Here is a 24,427-nt window from a genome sequence, read left to right on the forward strand (position 1 = left end):
GAAGCAAAAGGGGGAGGGCGGATGGGAGTGAAGAGGGAGATGGAGGAGGAAGAAGAGAGAGGGCGGTGGGCAGGAGCCTGGGAAATGTGTCCCAGAGCCGGTTCCTGACCGTCGTGGGTGCGTCAGAGCTGATCTTCCAGGAGAGGTGGCCTGGGAGGGTTGACCCTTAGGAAGTGAGGGCCGGGGGAGCTGATTTTTTGGCCCTCAGCGGGGCTGTTGTTGACCTGAGATACAGTCGATAGTTTTCCTGAAGAGATCGTCTGCACAGCCACCGTTTGCTGCCAGGTTGGAGACAGAAGTGCTCCTCCCCATGGATTCTTTCTAGTTTGTGGATTTTTCCCAGTTTACCTGAGCAGCCTGTCAGTGGAAATGTCGGGGATTACTAACATGTCTCCATCCTACAGAGCAGTCGACCAGCTTCCGATCCTGTAGTTGTTGGGGGCACCATTCCGGTCCTGTCAGTGCCGGCCCAGCGTGGAAGCCGCAGCCCGAGGCGCTGGGAAACCTGCGGGGCTCTCACTGCCAGGGTTCTGATGGGAATCGAGCGCTGGAAGAAAGATGTCCTTAGGGCAGAGCCTGGCGAGGAGGGGGTGCTGCTGTTGCAGCAGTACGTGGAATTTCAAATGACAAATGAAACAAGCTTTTAATTATGACCAGAGCCCTATGCTCTGCGTTTCTTCAAATGGAAATGTTGTGCTGAAATGAAATTGCTGTTAATCGGTTGCCTCATGCAAGACGCAAGACGGAGGGCTGGGAGCAAAGTAGAACGTGGACTTATCTACAAAGCTTCCTCCTCTCAGACTATCATCAGTTGGATGGTGCTACACAGGAATATGTGAGATTTCGTGTGAGAAAGGTGATGGGTGCAGACCTGTGTGACCGGCAGGTGTGGGGGGAGGTTTGAGAGAAGCTTTTGGCTGAAGTGATGTCAGATGCAGGTGCTGAAGTGTGATGTCTGTCTGGATGGAAGAGCACACACGCCTCAGGGCTGCGGGAAACAGATAAAGGAGGAGGTGGGCAGACGTGAGTCGTGTCTTAGGAATGGTAGCAATTCAGGCAGACCCAGGATCAGGCTCCCACGGGGGAGGAGTGGATATCAGGACCCAGGGAGCGTGGGGCGGGGGTCATGCCCAGGCCTCTGCGGGTCTTGCTCTTGTGTCAGCAGGGCCCTGTGCTTGCCCTCCTTAAAACTTTCCTGATCCATAAAACGGGCACGACAAAATCCACCTTGTGACACTGAAGCTTAAATGAGATGATGTACATGGTGTCTTCCTTCCCTTCCTGACACATCCTAGACTCACAGCTATGGTAGCAGCGACAGACTGGATGGAATGCTGGAGCCGCTTTGCGCCTGGTGAAGCCACATGGATTTGTGCAGTGCTGGCGACTGTCTCTGAAAGCCTTTGGTCATGGCAGTGGCAGCCTGGAGTGGCTCTTGGCATACTTGAGTCTGTGGAGTGCAAGGTTGACTGGAGCTCCGAGGCCATTGATACTATCCAGGGGTGAGCTGATGAGGCCCTAAAACATGGGGGGAAGGCCGAGAGGACTTGGCTGCCAGAAGTATTGTAGATTTCTGGCTTTGAGAACTTGCTGACTTATGGACATAGGAAGGTAAACCCAGATGGCTCCAAAATTGTAAGTCCAGAAGAAAGGTGGGAGGGTACAATTGCTGACTAGGTCATGGTTGCCCTGTCCCTTTGTTTCTGGCCATCGTTTCTCCTCCCTGCCCCTGCCTTTGTGGGCTGGAGGGCCTGAGCCTGCACAGTGGTCTATTTCATGATGACAATGGCCGATTATTACCCTGCAGTAAGAAGTCTCTCCATTTTATTTGGCAGCAGTAGTTAAATAAATTTAAGGAGTGATGGTGTAGTAGTATTTGTTTTGTTTGTGCTTTTTTTTTTTTTTTTTTAGTGTCATTTAACTGAATGTTATTTCCAATTTCACTGATCACTTTGAGAGGCCAAAACATGCTTTGATTTGTTATTTTGTGTTTGAGCTAGTTTATTGCCTCACAGGAATGCCAAGTATTCTGTTGTCACACATCATTAAGTATCTCAAATTGTGTTACTATAATACTTAGCTGAATTACCTCCCTTATTTTGGCTTTTAAAAATCTAAAATCTGTGTGAAACACAGGATGGTGCATCTCCATTGAGGGTTGTTGAGAAGTGTGACTTTTGCTGGCATGCTTGAGAATCAGTGACATTATTTTATAGAAACACTTTGTAACTGACAGCAAAGCTAGAAGCTCCTGTAAAGGGCAGAGTAGGCAACGTGTTATGCTTTTAGGGCCACAGAAGTCTCTGCATATATGTCTTTTGTGAAAACTTCAACGTGTAAAAATCCATGTCCAAGGCTCGGTCGGGGATCATGGTTTGCAGACCCTTAACAGCAGCTTAGCTAAAAGCTGGTCTCCCATGCGGTGAGCAGGAGCCTACCTCATTGCTTCAGCCAGGAAGATGCTGCCCTGATGCTGGAATTTACTTCAAACAAACTTGAAAGCTCTGGCACCGCTGCTCATTTCCATACTGTTGCAGGCTATCTAAAATACGGAGGATGCCGTGGCGTTTTGATTTTGTTACTCCTCTTGAACGGCTCTGAGATGGCTCATCATGAGTTAGACATTTGCAGAAATGATCAAGCAGAGCTGCAGTCATCTTGCAGATAAAGTGAAGTTTTTTCTGAAAACTCATTACAGGCTTAAATTTCTGATCCCATTCCATCCACTGATCTTGTATGATTGGTTTCTTTTTGTACCCATTTGGGTCTATGAAGCGTCTCCCCACCGTGGTAGAAATTTAGCTCTGATTTTGTGCATGAGTCGGTATCCTCACTCCTCATCTGCGAGGAGAAAGTGCTGCAGGTCCTGTGTGGTTTCCATCCCCTCCCTGCACGCGGATGGATTGGGAGGTATTTGTGGTGTGTGAACTTGCTACACCCAGAGCCTTCTGCTTCATTCCCTGGACCGCTTTCCTCCCTCCTCCCTCCTGACTCACTCCCCTGCACCACACTTCTCCCTCCTGGTTCACTCCTTGGGCCGAACTCCACCCTCCTCCCTCCTGGTTCACTGCCCTGGGCCCCCACGCCTCCCTCCTTGTTCACTCCCCTGAGCCCCCACGCCTCCCTCATAGTTCACTCCCCAGGGCCCCCACTCCTCCCTACTCTCCTGGGCCACATTCCTCCCTCCTGGTTCACTCCCCTGGGTCCCCAATCCTCCCTCTTGGGGGCTTGGTAGTTTCTGATGTGCTTGTGCCAGCACGATAAGGCTGAGTGGCAGCTCCAGGGCTGCGGCTGCTCACGCAGCTGTGGCATGAGTGCAGAGAACTGCGGGGATGCAGCTGCCCTTGCTGTGATGCTTCGAGTGTCATAGTCGATATTGGAAACTGGGTGGGATGTGGATGTCCCAGGAAGGGACAGGAGCCTCCCCTCAGCCTCTGTCAAACAGTTCTCAGCCAGGCGTGGTGGCTCACGCCTGTAATCCCAGCACTTTGGGAGACCGGGGCGGGCAGATCACCTGAGGTCAGGAGTTGGAGACCAGCTTGGCCAATGTGGTAATTTTTGACGCATTAAGGATTAAGGAAAATGACTCACACTAGTTTGCCTTGCTTTTTAATTGATAATTGGTGTACCCCAGTAGTCTGAACTTGTTAAGCAACCATTCTTACCGAAAGACTAATCTTTAAAAGTCTCTTCCTCTGGACACGTCTTTGGCTGCTGTAATCAAATGCAATGTAATCAGCACTGGTTAATGGCTTTCCTTGCTTGGCTAACAAATGCTCCTCAAAAACTTTGATTTCTTGTTATTTTCATTTATAATTATGTTTTAAGCCTTCTAAATTTTCTAGCTTTCCTGCGAGTTGGGAATAACTGTGATGGGTGCTTAGTTTGGGATGTTGACATACACTCTATGCCCAGCTACTATGCCATTGTGTGAACACTGATTTCTCACTTTCTCATGAAGACTGATTTCACCTAGTTTGGTAAATTCTATTAATTTTAAGGAAGGGGGTGGAATGCAACTGCTGTTAGGAGGCTTTTCTAAGGATCGAGGAAATGTTGCCATGATTATTACCATTACAGAAGGAACATAAAAATGCGTGCTGCCTTCAGTCATGATGAATCTGTAAGTCCGCATCTGTGACTGCAGAAAACGGCAGCCCCAAATCCTAAAATCGTGTGGATGCACCAAGCCCATCTGCAGGGCACTGTGGAGCAGCCTGCATTAGCCGAAGTTAGCCCACAAGCCCTGAGGGATGGTGTCTGAGTTATGATAAGGCTCTGACTTGGGATTAAACAGGCCTCCAAATAGTGTGATATTCTAAACAAAAACATGATACTGCCCAGGGAGCCCAGTGGGCACCTGTAGGCAGTGTAGGTGAGAAAAGGTTCCAAAGAAGATTCCTGCAGCTCAGCTAGGAGGATTCTGTAAGGCAGTAGACACATCAATGTTCACATAGGAGTGTTGAGCTATATTCATTCCTTTTAAGCAGCCAGGCTTGTGTGTGTTTTTAGGGGCACTCACATGGCGCCCTTTCCACCCTCACTGCTGGTTGTGCCTGTTTGATGTTGCGTACTTCTGTGTTAAGTGTGTCCACTCTCCAAATGTATCTCTGTCTCTAGAATATTTTAGAGTAAACCATTTATTGTTTAAACGCTTGTTTTTAGTGAGGAAGAAATCTTTAAAATGGGCCATACAGACCCTGCTATAAATGTTGAACAATGGCACGTGTAATGTTTAACACGTAGTGTTTAAAGTAGAAGACAGTTTAATTTAGAAATCCTGTTGGAATGCCAACTTAAATTACGACCATCTGTACACATATGGAAAAGAATGAGAGTGAAGGTACAGAATTGGAATTTTGTCTATTTTGTAGAGATTCTGTAATGTATCAGGTACAAGTCTCACTTCATGATTTAAATGCATGAAACTGAAATTAGAAAACTTGACAAAAACATGCCTTTGAATAGTGAGCCTTTATCCTCCTTGAAATAGTGATTCATTCACTAAAACGTCCACCTGCAACTTTGTCAAATACATTTGTTGCATTAGTCCTCAAGTGAGCTCAGTTTTCCAGACAGACAGATTATTACTGTTTAAAGTTTGTCCTGATGATGTTGGTGAACAGGGAAAATCCTTTGACGTGGATCCTCTGTGTGTGTTACACATCAGACGCGGCCTGCCCAACCCTCTGCCTGTAACTGGGAACCTTGACTGTCAGGATCATTGTAGAGAACCTTGAGGAAAGCAAAACAAGCCTCTGGAGTAGCAAAAGATGTAGCTGATTTCATGCAATAAAACTTACACATTTTTCTTTAAAATGCTTCCTTCGGAACGTCAGCTTGCTGACTATCTTAGAATCGCTGTAGTCCGCTGACAGCAGTCGTGGGAACAGGTGCATGGCCTGGCTGATGCAGGAGGGTCTCAGAGTGGAGCCACACTCCTGACACTGAAGGAGGGGCTGGAGCCATCACGCTCGTGACTCGTGCAGATGGCCTTGGCTGACCTCCAGAAGAGAAAACGTCAGTATCCAAGGAGGAAAAAGTCTATTAATTTCATGAGTGTTTGCCTTCGCAATGGCTAATATCCTGAGTTTGTGGCACCTGCTGTCTCTGGAATGAGGAGTCTTCCCTTCCTGGCAGACAAGCTCTAGATGGGAACAGGAGCTGTGATTGCTGGATTGAAGAGATTTCCTTCTTGGGGAGGTGGCCTTCGAGCCTGACATGAAGGAAGCTGTGACTGGCGGGAAAGGGCCTTGGAGACAGTGTATTTACCAGGAGGGTCGGTGACTGAGAACCATCCTGTTCCGAGTGTTGCCATTCTGGTTCTAGAGTAAACTTGGGGAGAAACAACAGCCAAAAGCCCCGAGGAATATTCTGTGATGTTGATCACGTTTGGTAGATTTGTTGCTGAGACTGTGAAATGAGAAGCCCTGGAGGTGCAGGTCTATCAGGCCATGCGACGTGAGACAGCTGCTGCTTCAGGGGTTGGAGTCCCCGTGCCAGAGGCTCAGTCCTGCAGAGACTTCTGCACAGTGGGCAACTGATGCCTCCGGTTGATTGTGAGTCCCCCAGATGAATACCCATGAAAGGTACCGTGTCAGCAAAGAGTCAAACTCTGTGAAGCATTTGGAGATTTATTCTGAGCCAAATGAGTTACCATGGCCCTTGATACTGCCCTCAGGAGATCCTAAGAACATATTCCCAAGGTGGTCAGAGCCCAGCCTGGTTTTATAGCTTTTAGGGAGACATAAGACAATCAATCAAATAAATGTAAGATGTACATGGGTTTGGTCTGGAAAGGTGGGACAACTGGAAGCAGGGGTGTCCAGGTCATAGGTAGATTTGAAAATTTCCTGATTGACAGTTGGTTAAGAGAGTTGTCAGATAAGGGGTTGTGGAGACCAAGGCTTTGTCATGTGGAGGAAATCCTCCAGGTAGCTTTGGAGAGAATAGATTGCAAATGTTTCCCATCAGACTAAGCGTCTAAGTTCTGTCTAATTCCAGAAGGGAGGTGGGGTGATGAGGCAAGTCCGACCCCCCAGCAATCATGGCCTGGACTAGTTTTTCAGATTAGCTTTGGAATGCCCTTGACAAAAGCCGGGGCTGTTCAGATGGGCAAAGGGGCTTCGAATTCTAATGTTTTTAAAACCAGAAAGTGATTGTGTTTTTTTCTGTGGATAACAGCTAGTGTAGTAATTAATATTTTATTAGCAGATTAATTTGGAAGTCAATGTGTTTTCAAGTATGTTAATTATTAAGTCATCAACAAACAGAGAAGGGCTTACTTTGAAACCAGCCTGAGACTCAAGAGGCTCATCAAAGAAAACGATGGACTTGGGAGAACTGATTCACGAGTTTACTGCGCCAAGTTTCAGGCATTATGAGAAGTCTGTGCTGATACATTGTGACTTGAGAACTTAAATCTTGATGGACTCTTAAGAGTGAGGCTTTTTTTTTCTTTTCTTTTTAAATGGTCAGTGTTTCTGTCTCCTGTGTTTTGTCTTCCAGCCGCTGAGCACTTTAGCTTTGTGTTCACGTGGCCTTGTTCTCCGAACCACCTGCTTTGTGGCTCCTCTGTCCTGCCCACCTTGATCGCGTCTTCCCTGCCCCGTGGGTTTTATCCCGAGGACTGTTCTCCGCTGTGGGGAGGGGAGGATCAGTGGACACTGGCTTTACCGACTCATTTTCTGTGTAGCTCCCAGTTTCTCAAATTCTTAATTGTCTTGGATTCCCTGTGAAACTGGGAGTCAGGCCTTGGGCGCAGTGCTGGGTGGCCTTGGGCGCAGTACTGGGGCAGGAGGGAGAGATGAGAACAGGAAGGATGGGTTTGTCAGGGGAAGGAACCCCTTGCCAAATTCCTGTGTCTGTTTTAGGTTAAAGATGAATGGCCGGATGGTGGATGTCTCACCTGCTGTGGCTGGACCTCGCTGTGCTGAACCCTGAGCAGGGGCCCCAGCAGCTGCCTCCTGCCAGGCCGGGGCCACAGGGCTGGGCTTCTGCCTCTGGGAGGGCTCGTGCCAAGGTGCAAGGGTCTGCACCGCTCGTGTGTGACCTGAGGGGCATGTGGGAAGCTTTTCTGTGCTCCTCACCTGGGAGAAGTTGAGCTCATCTGGGCTAGAGCCTCTGGGGAGGTAGGAAGGCAGAGGCCTGGAATTCCTGCTTTCCCCAGACAGCAAGAAAGCTCAGCGTTGCACCTGCTCTGAGATGCCCTCAGCAGCCATATATAGTTGATTTTAACATGACGGAAGGTGCCAATTAACCCGGCTCTGTGGAGAGCTTTGAGGATTCCAGGCCCTGGGCCCCGGGCTTTTTAATATGTTCCTTCCTGAACAAAAAAGAACAAAAGATCCCTGTGGCTGATGTCGACTGCGTGGGGTAGGACATGCTGAGCTTGGGTGGGGCTTGCCCCTGAGTTTCCTTGGTGCTCCTCCCAGCCCCAACGGACACCAGCCTCTCCAGGCCGAGGCTTGTCCTGTTTAGACCCTCGTTGGTGGGGTCTGTGGTCCTGGATCGAGGGCCCAAGCACTTCTTTCATTATTATAAATGATTCACCAGAGATGCGCGGCTGTGCCCAAACCTCTCACGAGCATGAGATACAGCCAGTGTCGCTGCCGCAAGCTCATAATTCTAGTGGAAAGAGGAAATTTTACTTTTAATGTGCTCGTGTGACTCAGATGCAAATATTCAATTCCCATTAAACTTTCAAGACCTTGAGATCCTCTGAGATTCCTTGGGAAGCCGTTCCTTGGCCCCACGACTAACTCTCCTGTGGAAGGAGGCTGGGGTGGTCCGCGGGGTCTGGGATCCTGCTGCGTTCTCCAGGATTCCTTAGGTTTCATCATTAGTCCCAGCTCTTCAGCAGGTGGAGCTGATTGACTCTGACATTTCCATTATATTGTTCTTGTGTTGCCTCAGTTAACTTAGAATAATCAGTATTTACCAGAAATAATTGATGGCGAGATGGGAATTATTGGTGATTCCCTGACATAGGCAGCCTGTATAGATAAGCGTGTTACACGGTGTCTAATTTCTGAGATGTTGGTCCACACCTTCTCAGGAACACACTTTGAGGGGTAGATTCCTGTGCAGGAGAAGCTGCTTTTCCCCGAGACGCGGTGGCGGCTCCTGCACTGGCATGGCAGGGTGGCTGTGTGACTGGGCAGGGCTGGACATGCTCCTGCGCTGGGCGCCCACCTCCGCCCTACATCTGTGTCGAGGGTGCCTGCCTTTGTTCCCCCAGGTCGAACTCATAGAATTGTATACCTTCCTGACACATTCCTGCATAGAGATGATTAGATCTGGGGGCTGAATCTCAATCTGACATGCATGTAGGTAAATTATTGACGTGAATGACTTGGGTCCTCCACCTTCAGGGTCAGGAGGCACGAGGTGGGTTTGGAGACAGCTGCCTGGCTTCAGGAAGTTTCTCTCAGAGCCTGTTTCTTTCTCTAGCAAAGTAAATGATGCCTACCTCACCGGGCTTAACACACGCTCAGTACTCAGATGCTGTCTGATCTTTGTTATAGTTAGTATTTGGGGAACAGCGTGGCTGGTAAGAAAATGTGTTATCTTTACAATTTATACAATGTCATACAAGGCAAGCGTGAAACCGGGACACTACCTTAATCTGAAGATGCTGGTGCTTAGTCTTCTCCTCAAGCATTTTGTTGTCATTCTGGCGTGTGTCAGCCAAGTCATATGACGGTACCGCGTGCGTGATGCCAGCTCAGTTACCTTGGAATGGGGAACCTGAGGCTGCCAGGGAGCATCCCTCCTGCCTCCAGTCCTCGGGGGTTTCTCTCTCTCTCTCCTTTCCTCTGTCCCTCCCTATCCCCCAATCTTCCTCACCACTCCTGCTCCCCTCCCTACCCTCCTCACTTACTCTACAACAGAGGTCCAGACTTTGACAAATCCCAGCTGGGCCTATTTATCGCTTGGCTGGGAAAGCAGAGGGAAAGGGGCCCAGTTACTACAAAAATAGAGAATTGAAATAGAATGTGAGCTATTTTTGCGTCTTGTTTTTTATTTTATTCTGAATATAAAAGGCAAGTGTCAAACAAAATCGGTGCTAACTGCGCCACTCAGCTCCGAGTCTGCTTTGTCGGGGCTCCGTGGGTTCCCACGCCCTGGCCTTCTCCATGAGCGTCTGGACACGCCGTGGCTGTGAAAGGAGCATTCAGTTATGGTCCTTTGAATGTTGCAGAGTCATGTTTAATAAAAATCTTCACGTTTACCCACAGCCAAGTCTTGATTTAATAACAGGTACTGCAGGTCTCTGGGTAGGGCTGAGCCTCTGTTATAGAAGCAGCTGCACCATCTGAGGGGCAGGTCCGTATGGGCTGGCAGGCGGCCTGGTCCTTGGAGCACAGGGTGGACCTGACTCAGTCCTGGCAGTGGGGGGCCTTGCAGTTCTAGGATGTAGTGATGCAACCTGTGGCATAAATAAAAAGCCTCATGTGCCCCCATGAGAAGCTGGGGCTTCCCCTCAGTACTGTGGTGTGCTGTGTTTGTGATCGTGCAGATGTAAAAGGGTGAGGGAGATGTCTAAAAACCAGGCTCCCAAAGACAGCCCTTCATGTCTGGTGCTTTCATGTGTATATGCACACGTGTTTGACGCGTGTGCACCTTCACACGTTCACCTCTTTCATGCATGTACACCTGTTCCTGTGTTCATACACCTGTTTCGCGCATGCACCTGTTTCGCCTGTGTATGTGCCTGCGCGTTCACCCTGTATTGCGTCATACGTTGTATTTTACATATTGGGTATTTTCAGTTTGTATCGTGAGCTTGTAACGACGTCGTGAAGAAAAGAGGGGGCCCTGGCAGCCTTTGGCTCTGAGAAACGTGATGTCACGGGAACAGATGAGACAGCCCGGGTGAGGCCGGCAGAGGCCATCGTGGCCTTGGGAGTCCGTGCACATCCACTGTCTGTCGCTGTGTGACAAGTGACCCCAAAACCTAGGGGCTTAAGGCAACATACACGTACGACTGTACAGCTTTTTCAGGTTGGAAATTCAGGGCAGCCCTGCTGAGCGGCTCTGGCCCAGTCCCCCGGGTCACTGTGAAGATGCTGTCCAGGGCTGCAGCCATCTGTAGGCTCAGCTGGGCTGGAAGTTCTGCTCCAGGATGCCGTGCTGACGTGTCTGCGGGCAGAGGCCTGGTCGTCCACACCTGGCCACTCCCCGGGGCTGCCAAGTGCATTCCTGCCCAGGGCCGCTCCTTTCCCCAGAGACGTAGCAGTGCTGGTCTTATGCCCAGCGTCAAGGTGGCCGGGTCAGGAGCAAAGACTTGTTTCCCCTACTCGGCGGCTACTCCTGCAGGGCTGGGAGACAGTGGAGGTCGCGCAGGAAGGTGTTCGCTGAAGACCGTGCTCTGTGACTTGACGGGTGTTCCTCCCAGGAGGGTGAAATGGAGACTGGACGCCGGAAGCAGCATCCTGCGTGACCCCATGTGTAGTGGGGTCACAGCAGAGCTAAGTCCTTCCTTTACAGATACTTTTCAGAGTCTACCCGCCTTTAGATTCTCTGATTAACGTGTCTGAGGAGGGTCCCAGGAGTCTGCCACCTGCCAGGCCAAGGAGGTTCCCTGCATGTGGCTCTCCCCTGACACCTTGAGAAACGTGACTCGAGAGAATCACCGAAGTTTCCTAAATGAGTCACCTGCTTTCTCTTCTCTTTGCTTTCATGCCTCCCCAGGGTAGGTCAGTCCTGTCCGCCACAGCGATACCTGCATGCTGGAGTTCCAAGGAGTTTGGGGGTGTGTCGGGTCCCCCAGGGAGATTCGGTGACTGAGGATGCTGTCATAGCAGCCAACATGTCCTTATTGTTTTCACTTTTAATGAAGTTCAGTTACTAGGTTTTCTGAGGCACAATGATGTCCTTGTGAAAAATTGGTGATCAGGGAAGCAAGCAAGTGTGGGAAAATGATCCTGCCCTTAAATCTAAAAAACGATGAAACAGCAAACAGCCCTGAAGAGCCCATGAACCTCCTCATGGGGCGGTGAGGAGACACCTCAGTAATGGCTTAAAAAAAAAAGTGATAATACTGAAGAAAAGGTAAACTAAATTTTGGGTCTCCTATGGGTAAAGAGATTGTGGCTTACATTTTGGATGTATGCGTTTATATACTTATTTATTTTTCTTTGTTGGATTTAGAATTAGTTGAAATAATTGTGTTTTTTAAATTTAAAAATTATGGGGTATACGAAGTCTAATCTCTGTGTGACATTTCTGTACTGTGAGACTCCACATACAAAAGTGAAGCCCAGACTGTCTGTCTCTAATGAGCCAGAGAGAGGTGGTCATCTCCTGCAGGCCGGTCTGGTCTCCAGGCATCTGGCCATCCTCCCAGTCTTGGGCACACCTGCATCACTGGTGCTTTCTGCCAGACTGTGACTCTGCCCAGGTTTCAGGAGCACCCGGAACTGTTTTCCTAGGGGCTCCTGCTTTGTCCTGGCTCCTGGAAGCACAGGCTTTTGACGAAGGACTCTCCCCACTGCCAGGTAAATTGGTGATTGCCCCACAGTCTGTATTTGTCACATGGGGCACAGAGAGTCTGGGCGTGCTGTCCTGGCCCTGGAGCCAGCTCTAGGACTGCCCGGCGGCATTGCCTCCACCCCTCATCTGGGAACAGGGCGGTGGGGAGGAGAAGGGAAGCAGGGTCTTGACCCTTCTGCGTCTCGAGAACACGGGAACACATCGTCCCATTGCCTCACACCATTCACAGCCCAAGCTTGTGTGAAGTATTATTTTATAACCTCCCCTGACAATGATGTATTTTATATAAGCAGCACATAAAGTGGTAATTTAATACCCTATCGAGCAGGATTAAACAATAAGGAGCAGATATCACTGTAGAAAAGTTACTTTATCCGGGAAACATTTATCTACTGCAGGTGGATGTGAATCATGGCTTCCTCCTCGGTGGCTCCTGATGAGCCTGTGAAATTCTGTCCTGTTCACCACTGTTAGTTATAAGCTACACCTTTCCTTCTATGACGCGTTAGTTACAAGCTCTACCTTTCCTTCTATGATGTTTATTTCTTGCCTGTTCAGCACTGTTAGTTACAAGCTATACCTTTTCTTCTGTGATGTATATTTCTTGAAGGCATGGACTAAATCCTAATTCCACAGTATTCGATGCACATACTCAAGAGATACTTGTTTGAATGAATGGATTAATAGAAAATAGAAGTGGTGACTTCACTTTATTTCATTATGTCAAACTTTGTCTACACGGAAAATTTTATGGTCCTTTGGAAAAACAGGGCCTCTGTGCAGGGTTGTTAGAGATTGTGAGAATGCCGCAAATGGCTCTGTGGCTCTAGGCTCACAAAGGGCTTGAGGGACTTGGTGGCGCACCTGTGTTGAAAACTGAGTTATGCAAATCCATTGGAGTGACCTGCCAGCACCAGCACACACAGCCCTCCTTCCCAGTTGATTTCTGCACAGAGGCTTCTTCTGAATGCCCCAGGTGAACGTGGGTTCAGCCATCACTGCTGGGCTTCCACAGCAAGCCAGGGTGCTGCAGGGACGAGAGAGAAGAGGGGCAGGACCAGGATCTTCCTGGGCCCCAGTGCCCGTGTGGGGACGCTGCCTGGCCTGGCTTTTCTGGGGGAGGTCAGGGAAATGATGGCATGGAGGGACTGTTGGTATGAGTCGCTTGCTCAAACATAGATCCCAGGTCTGTGTGGGAGGCAAATAGAAATTTATGTGGGTATCATCAGTAACATAGCAAACATGGGCTTCTTCACTAGGGTGGCTGACCCTCTTGCTCATCTGCTGAGCAAAGGCCCGGCCCGGCCAGGCCCGGCCTGGCCTTCTACGCCTCCACAGTGAGCTTTTCTCAAGCTCTGTCCACTCCATGGAGATGGCCGGAGCCAGGGCAGATATGGGGTGTTTTCCACTTTTTATTTATTTTTTCTTTTTTGAGATGGAGTCTTGCTCTGTCGCCCAGGCTGGAGTGCAGTGGTGTGATCTCGGCTCAGTGCAAGCTCCACCTCCCAGGTTCACGCCATTCTCCTGCCTCAGTCTCTCGAGTAGCTGGGGCCACAGGTGTCCGCCAACACACCAGGCTAATTTTTTTGCGTTTTTAGTAGAGTCAGGGCTTCACCGTGTTAGCCAGGATGGTCTCAATCTCCTGACCTCGTGATCCACCAGCCTCGGCCTCCCAAAGTGCTGGGATTACCGGCGTGAGCCACTGCACCCGGCCAGGTATTTGTCAGTTTTTGAAAGCTACATTTAAAGAATGAAATAGACCGAACAGAATTACTTCCTTTTGAATATTTAATACTCAGTCTACCAGAACACTTAAATATAGTTAATGTATTCAAATAATAAGAAAGAACTTTCCCTCTGTTCCAAAGAAAAAGTATAAACAACCTTTTACTTGTCAGGGATTTCACTATGTTTCTAAAAAGCCAGCAAGCACTTTTCCTGAAATAGACCCATCTCTTCCTCTGCATAGACCCTATGAACATTTTAGCTACATTTCTGCTGTATCTTAATGTGATAGATTGTAGAAAATTCCTTGCTACTGGAACTTCACGATGCTTTCCTTTGAAACATCAAATAGAAAGTATGGATAGTAAATCTCAGACTAGTTGCAATTATCAGTCTTGGTAGAGCTGCCACCCACAGCCTCTGTCAATTACAACAGAGTGTGTCTCCCCAGCAACCCGGATTAGATTGCGGACCAAGCCAGGCTCACCCAGGATTCAGTGCAACGTCTTTCAAAGCTGTAGTCACTGCCCCTGGAGGAGACTTGAGAAGTCCTCCCTTTGATGCCTGTGCATGGCTGTTCTCAGATCACAGCAGCTGCAGCAGCATCTCAGAGGATGCCAGCAGGGGTGTCCTGGGTATTGACACCACGGTAGGGGCCTGCAGTGTCTGAATGAAATGGGCCGTGAAAGTGAGCACCCTAGAGGAGTCCACAGCCACGTTTCAAAGGTGCAGTGGCCCGAGGTGAACCCCAGAGCACTGAGGAGCCTGGAGTTGACCTGTCACGACTTCATTGAGAGAGCTGACTGAATTCCGTACCTGTGCGGGCAAAATATGGCTGTTTGCGCTTGGCCCCTTCTCAGTCCAGGGCTAGGGAGGTTGTCTGCACAGCTAGTGGGAGCTTAACTTTGTGCACACTCGGGGTTGGGTCCCACTCCTTTCTGTGAGCCCAGGGAAGATAGACATGCCGAGCTCTCCTGGAAGGAGGGCCCTGACGAGTGGAAGCTGAGCTTCAAGATGGTCGGCCTTGTGGTGTGCGTGGCGGGTTCGGAGTCTGTGTGTGCTGAGTGGGGGCCCGGCTGCTGCTGTCGCTATTGGGCTCAGCAGACGCTGCGGGGGACGTGGCTCCTGTTGTACTTGGTGGTTTTCTCCTCACAGGAGTGGGTTTCCCTGCTGTGAAGGTGTCGGGGCTGTGACAGGCAGCCTGGCAGGAGGAAGACGCTCGTGGGGTTGTGCCCTGAAGCCCCCTTCCTCTTGAGGAGCATGAAGGGGGTTTGGGACCCTGCTTCCGGCTGCGCTCCCTTGCTAGGTTCTTGGCCTCGGGGGCCAGGAGAAGCTGAGTACAGGCCTGAAACCTGGACCCCTTCCACAGCCTCCGTGGCGTTTGTGGTGTGATGCGGGACGAGGCCCTTGGAACTCCAAGCCCTACCCTGGCATGCCCGCCCACTGGGGCGTCTTGGGCACCTGCTGTGTGCTAGGCTCCGTGGTGGGGTGGGCGGTAGCAAGGGCTGTGGGGTAGAGTGGACACGGTACGCGTATGATGAGAAGCCTCAGGGAGGCAGTGGGAGCACAGCTGAGACCTGCAAGGAGGGGACTGGCTGTGGGTGTTGGGGCTCAGGGAGCTGCCTCTACCCAGAGCCACAGTGGCCAGTGAGGGCAGAGCAGGGGACCGAGGCCCAGGGAAGCCGTGTGTATGGTTCGCATCAGGTGTGCGGGTCTGCCGGGCTGTGCGGCCCTTCTCAGTCCTGGCTGGGCCTGGGGTCCCAGAGGGAACGGAGGGTCTTTGCATCTCCCTCCTCTTGCTTCCCTGCTGCTTCCTGGTCAAGGGATGCTTCTTTATTGCAACTCTGGCAGTTATTGTGCATATTAAGAGGAGTTTCACAAAATCGTAGGGGGGAAGGCGGACTAGGGATTCATTTTTTTTTCTCCCCCTGATTTTACACGGAGCCTTCTACTATCCCTTAGTGTGGAGGCAGAGTGCAGATGCTCTACAGTTATCTATCCAGGAAGAGAAGAGCTGATGGGAAGTCACAGATCTGATCATTGCAATAGCACTGACATTTTTAAGTGGGAGAATGCTGATGTCTATAATAATCAGAGTAAAACTTCAGTAGCTTCAACATAAAGATTCTGAGATGATCTTAGAGCCATTTCGTCCCTAGATCCTTCTGCAGTGTGGAGTGTGACATCTCTACCAGCCTCTGGTCAGTGGCCACCTGTGGGTAACTGAATGCTTGAAGTGTAAATGAGAACTTCTAATTTTATTTAATTTTAGTCAAATTTAAATAGCTATATGGGCCGGGCACCGTGGCTCATGCGTGTATTCCCAGCAGTTTGGGAGGTCGAGGCGGGTGGATCATGTGAGGTCAGGTGTTCAAGACCAGCCTGGCCAACAAGGTGAAATCCCATCTGTACTTAAAAATATAAATAAAATAGTCAGGCGCGGTGACAGGCGCCTGTAATCCCAGCTACTCGGGAGGCCGAGGCAGAAGAATCACTTGAACTCGAGAGGCAGAGGTTGCAGCAAGCCGAGATCGAGCCACTGCACTCCAGCCTGGGTGACAGAGGGAGACTCTGTCTTAAGAAAAAAAAAAGATTTTAAAAAACCCTACATGCCCCTAGTTGCCTCTGTAGGAGACGGCATAGTTCCAGAAGGTAGACTTTGTGTTGAGGACTCTGCAGCGTCAGGCTGGAGACAGTCTCCCTTCCTAGCAGCGTGGGCCCCTGGGCTGTTCTTCTACCAGAAGGGATGGTGGCGTCTCTGGGAGGTATCTGTAGACTCAGATCTGTGTGGATTAGTGACTTGTGTTACTCACAGATACTTAATTTTATGGGTAAATGAATACCTGGACTGGCTGCAACTTCAGGGCGAGATTCGGGAGTAGGGAGTGAAAAGTGACGACGGAACCCTGGGCTTGTCCTGCTGCCCCCAGGACCCGGTCGGGGTGCCTTCTCGTCTGAAGTCCCAGCACGTGGTCAGGGTACCCCTTGCCTCTGAAGCCCCCAGGAAGTGATCGGGGCACCAATCCCCTCTGAAGCCCCAGCACCTGGTCGGGGCACCCCTCCCTTCTGAATCCCCCAGCCACCTGGTCGGGGAGCCCCTCCCTTCTGAATCCCCCAGTACCTGGTCGGGGCGCCCCTCCCTTCTTAAGCCCCCAGACCCTCCTGGCCTGCGGTGCTGCTTCTCCAAATGCTGTCCTTGGCTGTTTTCCAGGAGTCACCTGCACCAGAGCAGGCTGCGTGTGTCATTTCTTGTCGGATCTGGGGTGTCAGTGAAGCTCATTTATCTTGTCTTCCTCCTCATGTGCCGTATCTCACCTGTTGACTGTCTGAGTTTGTGTGAGTGCGTGTTGTGCGTTCTCAGGCTGTACTCGGTGCTTAGGTGACAAGAACGTCTTAGAGCAACGGACTGTCTGCTCCAAAGGACGCTGGGCATGAATCGAGACACAGTTTACTTGTGGGGTTTAAATTTCCTGGGTGTTGGAGGCAATTAAGGGGAAACAAGGTCTAAAAAACCCCTGCAGATGAGGAAGGCAATAATGAAAAAAATTACTCTATACACACTTAGCAGATGATTTACTTTGTAGGTGAATTTTGCATTTCGGGAACTACTAAAGCTACTGTTTGTAGGGATTCCTTGATGAGCTTCTTGTTTTCTGTCTAGAAAGTAAAGTGGATCGGTTTTGCCTTTAATGCTGACTGACTAGAATCTACTTCCTTTTCCCCCCATTCACGTTAGGGTGGGGATTGGACTGGAAGAGCTGTAGGATCTCTTTATTTCTGATCTTAAATGAATTTTTTCTTCAATGCCCGGTTCTTTGGTTTGGGAAATGTGCTCAATTTGTACCGTGCTTTAAATGTACACAATGGTCGAAATTGCTACTTTTCTTTAAAGTTAGATATAACATCTTAAGTAAAATGTCATCTATAAATCAGGCACAGTCTGGGGCCTGGAGACCCCTCTTGTCACTTCCTTCCAGCTGTGTCTTCTTCCCTGGCCACATTGCCCCTGGCCACATCTCCTCCCCAAACCACGCCGTGTCATCCGCCCACCACCTCACCTCTGGTCACAACACCTCCCTCCCGGCCACATCACCTGTGGCCTCACTGCCTGCCTCCCTCCTTCCTGGTGGCCTCCGTGGCTCCCACTGTCTGCCCTCCCGAGGGTCTGTTCAAGGCTCCTTCCCCGTTTTCCACTCCTGAGTGTGGGTCTCGGGGCCTAGATGTTTCACAGGATGCAAGTTTCTTCCCTTCCAGCCGTGGGTCTCTGAGCGACAACTCCAGAGAGGGCACTAAGCTCTCCTTACCTACCTGGGGGGCCCTGAGCCCTGACCACCGACCACCAGGGCTTTTCTGCAGTGTGTGGGGCAGACTCATGCATGAATTGGACTAAAAAGATGCTTCCAGGAATCCTTGTTTTAAGTGCACTGGAGCAGAGATGGGGAGAGGGGACCACCTGGTTTGCTCAGAATTTGGTCCTGATCACAGCCAATGAGGCAACATAAGCACCTCCTAAATGAAGCATTCCACAGACTGATTTTACACATGACAGAAAGGCTTCACACAATGAGTGAGTTTGAGCTGCATTTGAAGGAAGAACAGGTCCCTGTAGGTGGAAATGAAAGGTAAGCGTGACCCAAGCCATCAGCAGCAGCGGGGGTGGGGTGGTGCAGACTCCCCATGGATGGTGGGCATGGCTGAAATGCAGGAGAGGGCAGGGGTGCGAAGGAACAGCAGGGCGGCAGTAAAATTCCCCTGCAGAGAGGGGACGTGACTGAGATATTATCACATGTATACAACTGAGAGATGATTTGAGGAGGATTTCTGGGAGCCTGTGGGAAGAGCACGTGGTCATCATCAGTTCTCGGGATCTCTTTTTATGAAGTGAAAATAGTCTTGCCTCTGCCTATCTTGTGAGCTGTTGTGACGATCAAATCAGATAATCTTCAGCGAGCCTTGTAAATGCTAAAGCTTATGACAGACTGTTCCAGCCCCCTTGTCTCTACCCTCCTTTCCTCCTGAGTAACGTGAACCCTGCTGGGTACCTCACTATCTGCCTGGTTTCCTCCTCCATAACGTGAGCCTTGAGTACTTGCTGGGTACCTCGCTGTGCACCTTCCTTAGTAACGTGAGCCCTGAGTATTTGCTGGGTACCTCGCTACCTGCCGTACAGCTGGCTGTAGAATTGTCAAACGCACTTGGCTGGCACATAAGCAGAAGTGCTCGCTGGGCCTTGGGAGGGCTTTGTGACATGTGGGTGCCTTCTGTTCCCTGTTAGGCTGGAGCTGCAGGAGCCCCCCTAGACCAGATAGAGGACCAAGGCTGTGGCCTCGGGGTGGGGGCTGGGGGAGCTCCCTGGGTTTATTGTGTGGGTGAGAGCAAACTTCAGTCCCGCTGTGGCATTGGGATTCAGGGTTCCTTCTGGAATGTTCTGAGTGAGAAACAGGAAGTGTGCACAGGTGCGTCTTCTGTGGATTTTATGGTTATCTCTTGGGAGAGCACTGGTGCCTCTGAACTATGAACCTGCAGAACCACTTCTTCCACTAACGGCCGCCTTTATATAAAGAATGACTTACAAAAGATGCCACTTCAGATGGAGGTATTTGCAGGTGTGGCCTGAAAAATGAACAAAATGACTTTCATCTCAAGGAAAGTACCTTACATTTTTCCCAATGATAGACATTTGAGCTTTCCAGTGAATATTAAAACATAAAAATCTTGTGTCCACCACTTTCTCATGTGACCAATGGTGATACTGACGTGGGGTTTTTTTTTTTTGTTTTGTTTGTTTTGTTTTGTTTTTTTTTTGGGGGGACATATAATGTGGAAGCCGCTCATAACTCTGAACCAGTATTTTCTAACCAATGTGTGATTACAAAATCGTGTGCTGGTAAAAGCCATTCAAGTGCAAGACCGACCAGTCGACTTAGAAGGAATTGGGGCAGAAAGGCCCGTCGACCAGAGCACAGACTCTGTGTTGCAGACAGCCTGTACGGAAGTGCCACTTGTTACATTTGGCAGCAGAGAATACCTAAAATGATCTGAAAACACAATGAAAATACTGCTTCCTAATTGTATATCAGTAGGGGGTCGGACTTTCTTCATAAACTTCAGCCATGGCTCTGCAGCCCACTGAACGCAGATGCAGGCATGAGAACCCTGCTGTCTGAGGTGCAGAGATGTTAGGTGTTTTCACAGTAGCACAAACTGTTGCCACGCTGCTGCTTATTTTGGAAAATGGTTTCTTCTTTAAGACTGTGTTAAGATGTAATGACTTTATCCTTGTAAAAGAAACTAAATTATGTTCTTTTTTTTTTTTTTTTTTTTTTTTTTTGAGACGGAGTCTTGCTCTGCCACGCAGGCCGGAGTGCGGTGGTGTGACCTCAGCTCACTTCAACCTCTGCCTCCTGAGTTCAAGCGATTCTCCTGCCTCAGCCTCCCTAGTAGCTGGTACTACAGGTGTTCAGCACCATGCCAGGCTAATTTTTGTATTTTAGTAGAGACGGGGTTTCACCATGTTGGCCAGGCCGGTCTCGAACTCCTGACCTCAAGTGATCCACCTGTCTCTGCCTCCCAAAGTGCTGGGATTACAGGCATGAGCAGCCACCACTCCCGGCCTGATGAGAAAGCTTTTTTGTGCTCTTTAATAAAGTGCAAAGGGTTCCTGAGACCCAAAAGTTTGAAAACCACTGGCTTAAACCGACAAAATTGTCCATGATTCTTCAGTGTATCTTCTAATCTGTTGATGGAGAGAGGACAGCAAGGGTTGCTTTACTTTTTTCCTTTCACAACTCAATGGTGCTGGGACAACTGGGGTATCCACATAGAAAAGGATGGACTGGACCCTTCCTCACCCTACACGCAAAGCTCAACATGGTTCCAATGTAAGGAGCTGACTGAGACCCATTCTGTCAGTCTGCTGGGTACCATAACGGACACCACAGACCGTGCGACTTAGACAATAGCATCTTATTTCCTTTTTTCTGGAGACTGGAAGCCTGGGATCAAGGTGCGGGCAGGGTTGGATTCTCTGGGGCCTCACCCCATGCTTTGTAGACAGCTTCTTCTCTGTGTCCTCACAGGTTTCTCTTACGTGTATGCAGCACTGAGGACTGTGTCTAAATTCTCTTAAAAGAACACCAGTCATACTGGATCAGGCCCTACTTTTAAGATCTTATGGGACCTAAATTGCCAAGTTAAAGGCCCTGTATGTAAATACAGTGACATTTTGGGTTTCCGGGGTTGTGACTTTAACATGGAATCTTGGGGGAGGGGGACAGTTCAGCTCATAACACCTTTAGGGGAGAATCCTGGAGAAACTGTTAGGTTGGATTAGGCAATGTTTCCTTGGCTGAGACGTCTAAAGCTATAACAAGCAACTGAAGGGAAAAAGACGGTATCAAAATTAAAAATGTTCAATTCAGAGGATACTATTAAAGTAAAATGACAACCCACAGAACAGGATACATTATCACGATAAGGACCTGATATCAAGAATATATTCAAAAACTCTTAATAAAAATCCAATTTAAAAATGGACAAAGGATTTGAATAGACACTCTCCAAAGAAAGACATATAAATGCCTTAAAAAGCACATGAGATGTTTAGCAGAATTCGTCATCTTAGAAATGGAAATCAAAACCACCGTGAAATAACACTTCACAACCACCGTGATGGGTGGGTAAAACCCCAGTATTGGACAGTGACATGTTGGTGAATTGGGGAAAACTGAAATCTTGATATATTGCTAGTGGGAGGGGAAGTAAAATGGTGCAGTTGATTTGGAAAAGTCCGACAGTTCCTCAGAAAAGCATGAAATCACCGTACGACCCAGCAATTTCACTCCTAGCCATATGCTCAAGAAAACTGAAAACATTTTTCCAAAAAGTATGTCATGCCTGAATCTTCACAGCAGCATTATTCATAGTAGTAGAAACAGTCCAGGTGTCTGTCAACCGGTCACTCACTGAGATTCCACTCACCTTAGACGTGAAAGATGTCAGCACCGAAGGTCACACCAAAGGTCATGCACTGTACGATTCTCCTCACAACAGGTGTCCAGAATGTGCAAATCCAGAGAAAAGGAAGTTGGCTGGTGATTGCCAGGGGCTGGTAGAAGGAAGGAGCCAGGTGCTGACTCTTAATGGGTTCAAGGTTTCTTTGGCCTGTGGTGAAAAAGTCCCGGAATTACATACTAGTGGTTGATGTGCAGCTTTTAGAATATGCTAAAAAGACTGAATTGTATTCTTTAATATTGGGGCTTTTGTGCTTTGTAAATTGCTTTTCAATTTAAAAAGGAATTCAAGAAGTTATTTGGTGTTGATATGATAGTATCCAAAACAAGTTACTATGTAACTCACGTCCCCAGCGTTAAACTTCATTTTCTGAGGATCTTGAAGTGTTTGAGGCTAGGAGACACAACGATCCTATACTGTATGTTACACCCCATCTTACTGATTTCTATCTCACATAACCATATTCAGGAAAAACCGACATGTAAATGTGAGCTGAATGCTATGCAGAGGCACATTCCTCTTACCCGGATGATCTTTAGTGGTACAGTAAGAGATGAGATCATAGCAACGTTAGTTTAGTTAGTTTAATTTCCATGGCAACAGGAATTTGGCACATGGGATGAGTTAGATCTCCCTGCACAGCTCCTAACGGGGTTGCCCATTTCTGTGTGGTGTCTGTGTATATTCTCGCTGTGGAAATAAGTGATAGCGCCTGCACAAACACTTGTCCAGAAGCGCACACGAAGCTGGTGAAGGCAGAGGACAGGCGAGAGGGAAGCATGGCTCAGCCCTGGCAAAGAAGACCGTTATTCCAAACGCAAAATATTCAGGAACACAATCCTTGGGAAGACTGGTGATGTCTTTAGACCTCACCACTATCGGGTTGTATCTGTGCAGCCAGTTACCAGAGCCGCAGAACGGCGTGTGTTGGTATTGGTGTCATCACTCAACGATTCTGACTTTTCCTGGTGCTGAGGATGACTGCATATGGCAGAAGCAAAGTGCTAATCTAGCACAGGTCATCATATCCAAGTTCTTTTCTATGAAGGCGGGCAGGGTTAGGAACCACCCCACCCCACCCCACTCCCCAATCCTATAAGAACTGGGATCTGATGATCTGTGCTGTCGAGAGAGGCAGGGTTAGAACACCTCATTCCTCAATCCCATTGTTGAAAATAATAGTTGGATTGGGAGGGTTTTTACTCCTAAGGTTGAAGCCGTGCATTTCTGGAGCCTGGGCTGTCAGTCATGGTGGCTGGGGAATGCTGGGGCTGCGGTTGTCTGGCTGCCGGTAGCCCTGCTGGTGGGTCCTCCCTCTTTGACACCGTTCATTTCTGAAGCTTGCTTTCCCCGGTGTTGGAAGTAGCAGCACTGGAAGAATGGCCGCCTTCCTACAGTGAAGCTCTGGCAGGAGAGGAGAAGATACGGAGCGTCTGTTCAAGGACGTGACGTTCTGGGCACCGCACCATGCGTTCTGCTTCTCAGCTGTGCCTCCTGGTTGATGTTACCATCACCTGGCATTTCCCAGGAGGTAACTCGCGAATGCCACACTGATGGAACAGTGCGGCTCGAGTCCAGGGCCGCTGGAGCACATCAGCAAGGTCAGGCTGGACGCATGTGCTTGCTGACAGGAAAATGACAGGAAATGTCATGTCAGTTCAGGAAAATGACAGGAAATGTCATGTCAGTTCAGGAAAATGACAGGAAATGTCATGTCAGTTCAGGAAAATGACAGGAAATGTGTTTGCTGACAGAAAAATGACAGGAAGACGACAGGAAAGAGGCCCATGAGGAGAGGAACCAGTAGATTCAAGGCAGTTAACCGAAGGAGCGAGCCATCACAGGCTGGGAGGACACCCCAGCCACAGTGGATGTCAGCGGTGGTGGCTGGACTCGGGGTCCGTGAATGTTGCATGATCGAACGTGTTTGGTACATTCTCAGCTCCTGCCCAGGTGCCTCCCAAGCATCGGGTGTTGTGGCTCCCCACACCCTTCCCATCTGTGTGTAGCATGACCACCACCTTCCTACCGTGTGTTTGTCCTATCACGGCTGCTGTGCCTAACGGACGCTTTGCTTTCCAGCTACTTTCCTATAACCAAAGCCCTTGAACGACTTTGCGTTTCAGAGACGACAGGGTATTAGTTTTTCATGATTGCTCTGAGGATTTCCGAAAGCAAATGTAACTTACAGGATGGAAGATATTGGAGACAGTAATTATAGATGACTTTTCTCAGTTTTTTGATTGTGGTAAAGTTACACAGCACTCTATTTTTAACTGTATGGTTTTGTGGCATTAAGTGTGTTCACACTGTCGTGCTGCGATCACCGCCATCCATCTCCAGAACTTTCTGGTCTCCCCACGCTTGAAACTCGGTCTACCAAACACTAGCTCTCCTCCCGCCCCAGCTCTGGTAAGCACTACAGGTTGCTTACAAAATAAGCTTTTTCAATAAGAGAAGGGGCAAGGAAAAGAGCTCTAAAGACTGTCTTGAGATTTGAGGAAGTGTTTTAGGTTTTGTTGTGTGGTTCCCGGTGTAAAGGAACTATTGAAGACGTGGGAAGGCGAAGGTCTGTGATCTCAGGAAGTGCTGGGCTGGGCAGCTTTCCCACTGTGACGGGGACACTTGCCCTCAAACCTGCCTGAGATAATCGCGTGAGGATGGTGCTGCATTGTGACAGCTCTGAACTTGG

The 24,427-nt window shown here is 49.1% G+C and overlaps 1 protein-coding gene across 3 annotated transcripts in view; it reads right to left on the reverse strand.

Moving 5' to 3' along the window:
• Positions 1 to 13,688: 13,688 nt before the first annotated feature.
• LOC139361223 (disco-interacting protein 2 homolog C-like) overlaps positions 13,689 to 24,427 on the reverse strand; it is a 173,525-nt gene continuing 162,786 nt past the window's right edge. The window contains exons 4-5 of one of the 3 annotated variants that reach the window (XM_071089769.1): positions 21,703 to 21,885; positions 13,689 to 13,734 (exon numbers count right to left, since the gene is read on the reverse strand). In XM_071089769.1, the coding sequence (XP_070945870.1) occupies positions 21,704 to 21,885 (182 nt within the window). In that variant the 3' untranslated portion in view covers positions 13,689 to 13,734; position 21,703. Of the gene's footprint in view, positions 13,735 to 16,346; positions 19,336 to 21,702; positions 21,886 to 23,201; positions 23,360 to 24,427 lie in introns of those variants that run through there. The other 2 variants (XM_071089768.1, XM_071089771.1) reach the window with 2 other exon arrangements.

The sequence above is a fragment of the Macaca nemestrina genome, unplaced genomic scaffold (assembly GCF_043159975.1).
Source record: "Macaca nemestrina isolate mMacNem1 unplaced genomic scaffold, mMacNem.hap1 Scaffold_108, whole genome shotgun sequence".
In the NCBI taxonomy this organism is placed as follows: Eukaryota; Metazoa; Chordata; class Mammalia; order Primates; family Cercopithecidae; genus Macaca; species Macaca nemestrina.